Source organism: Protobothrops mucrosquamatus, unplaced genomic scaffold, assembly GCF_001527695.2.
Source record: "Protobothrops mucrosquamatus isolate PMUCROS unplaced genomic scaffold, P.Mucros_1.0 scaffold155, whole genome shotgun sequence".
In the NCBI taxonomy this organism is placed as follows: Eukaryota; Metazoa; Chordata; class Lepidosauria; order Squamata; family Viperidae; genus Protobothrops; species Protobothrops mucrosquamatus.
The window spans coordinates 291,863-293,972 of NW_015386519.1; the positions used below are offsets into that span (position 1 = coordinate 291,863).

Here is a 2,110-nt window from a genome sequence, read left to right on the forward strand (position 1 = left end):
CGGTATTTGCATTATTCCCAAGGTAATCTAATAATGACAAGAGAAGAGGCTCAAACTTGTTTTTGTGACCATTAAGAGGATACAAAGAAGAAATATGCTGGCCCACTGAAGAAATCATAATGCTGAAGTCAGCAAGTCTTTATGTTGTTGAAGAGAAAAGCAGGATCTATAGAAACCTAGCCAGGAAAAAGTTTGGCTTGAGAAAATGAGTCACAAGAGATAGTAGGCTGAAATGGATGAGAATGAAGCCATTGGTGGGGAGAGTTGAAGAAAAAGCAAAGCAAGGCAAAAATAGGATGATGCAAATTTCAAAGATATCTATAATTAGCAGATATTATTTGGTATAAAGTGATTGAAACAGAAAACAAAGCAAAATATAAGTTTGCAAGTTCTTTACTCTGGGAAAAAAGATTTTTATTGTAACAATTTCACAGAAGGAAAACAGCTGTGTCTTTTATAAACTCTCTGAGGACAGGGTATGACCATATAGGAAAACAGATAGCTAATGATGATGAAATAAACAAGATTTCAGGTAATAGAATTAGACATGCAATGAGTATAATTGCTGAATTTAGGAATATAGATTAAAGCAACTAGGGTAGATGGCTCTTCTGATCCATTCCTCTAAAAACTTCCTCAGTAACTGCTTCCTGTTCAATAATATTTTATTATTGCAGTGTATATAACTTTTAGTACTTGACTTAGCCAAGTATTTTTAGGTCAAAATTGGACAGATGTGTAGACGTGACCGAAGTCTTAAGTCGTGATTTTGTTAATGGATCCTGATTTTGAATAGATATGGCCCACTGTGAAGATAAACAGCTTATGGAATATCTGCTATTTCAATTGAAGGCCTAGGAGAGGCTTATCATCTGCTGTATTCTCTAAGTAATTTAGATAAAATCATGAAGTTTGGGCTTTTCTTCTCGAATTACTTTTTTAAGGCACAGGATGGCAACCATTGGAAGTATGCAGCTAAGAAGAGGGATAAAGATGGCAAGGAAGGGCACATAAAGGCCAGTTATTATTTTGGAGAGGGATGGAAACCTACAAATCACTAATGCTAACATTTTGACTGGTCCACTCATACCTCCTGCCAACATTTTCTATTCCTTTGCTGATCTAAAATAATGAACTATTTCTTCTTTCTACAGGCGGAAAAGCGACGATAACCTTTTACCGATTAATTAAAAATGGTTGGCATGGCCCAAATTATCAACAAACTGCTGGAAGCTGGCCATCTTGACTTTATTGGAAACACTGTGTGTTCAAGTGTTTCCCACAAACTCATGATCTTAATGTAGTTCAAGGAAAAAAGCAGCAGGTTTTTTTGCAGTCAACAACGGGAAGCTCAAAATTTATAGTACAAGTGTTGGATGAACAATTTATAAATTAATTGCAATAGCTGATCTTAAGAAGAACATGCAGTGGGCTCCTGAATCTTAAGTAATTGTTACACGCTTTTCAATTGTAACTTGCTTTCTAAATATTTTTATATTAAAGTATTTAAATGAGACCTGCTTTTTGAATACAGTGTTGTAATTCTTGGAGGCTGTAGCTCTTTTTTGGCTTGTTAGATATTTACAATGGAATACAGTCGGTTTTTCCTCAGAACATAATTTATTTGTTCAGTATTGCAACCCTCAGCTCTCTCTCTCTCATATATATATATATATTGTTCTGGTTTCGGGTTCATTAAGCTGACTTAAAATTGCCAGATGTTGAATGCTCATTTGATTATGTAAGCATTTTTCTCTCTAAAACCTCAGTATTAGTCAGTGCTGTTTTTATTTGTTTTGAATGTCCAGAATCCCCTCCATTAGCCATTGAAATCTGATGCTGCAGTTCTGTGTGTCCTTAAACTTGAAGCCTCTGAAACTTTGCTCTTGAGTAAACAGCATACAGTTGGCCAAACTGCTAGAGTAACTGAAGCATCATTTGTAATGCATAGGATTTGATATTGGAAAAGCTACAGCTTACTCCTCAGATTAGGACAATATGATAAGAAAGTTTATTTGAGAAACCCTTACTAGCCATGGTTCATGCTGAAATACCTCTGAAAGAATGCGAGCCAACTATTGTCACTTTCTACATATTCATGGCCAAATAA

The 2,110-nt window shown here is 35.3% G+C and overlaps 1 protein-coding gene across 2 annotated transcripts in view; it reads left to right on the forward strand.

Moving 5' to 3' along the window:
* Positions 1-1,487, forward strand: part of MCOLN2 (mucolipin 2) — a 16,683-nt gene extending 15,196 nt beyond the window's left edge. For both annotated transcript variants that reach the window (XM_015813425.1, XM_029283627.1), the window contains exon 14: positions 1,155-1,487. In XM_015813425.1, coding sequence (XP_015668911.1) covers positions 1,155-1,191 — 37 coding nt within the window. In that variant the 3' untranslated portion in view covers positions 1,192-1,487. The remainder of the gene's footprint in view (positions 1-1,154) is intronic.
* The last annotated feature ends 623 nt before the right edge of the window (positions 1,488-2,110 follow it).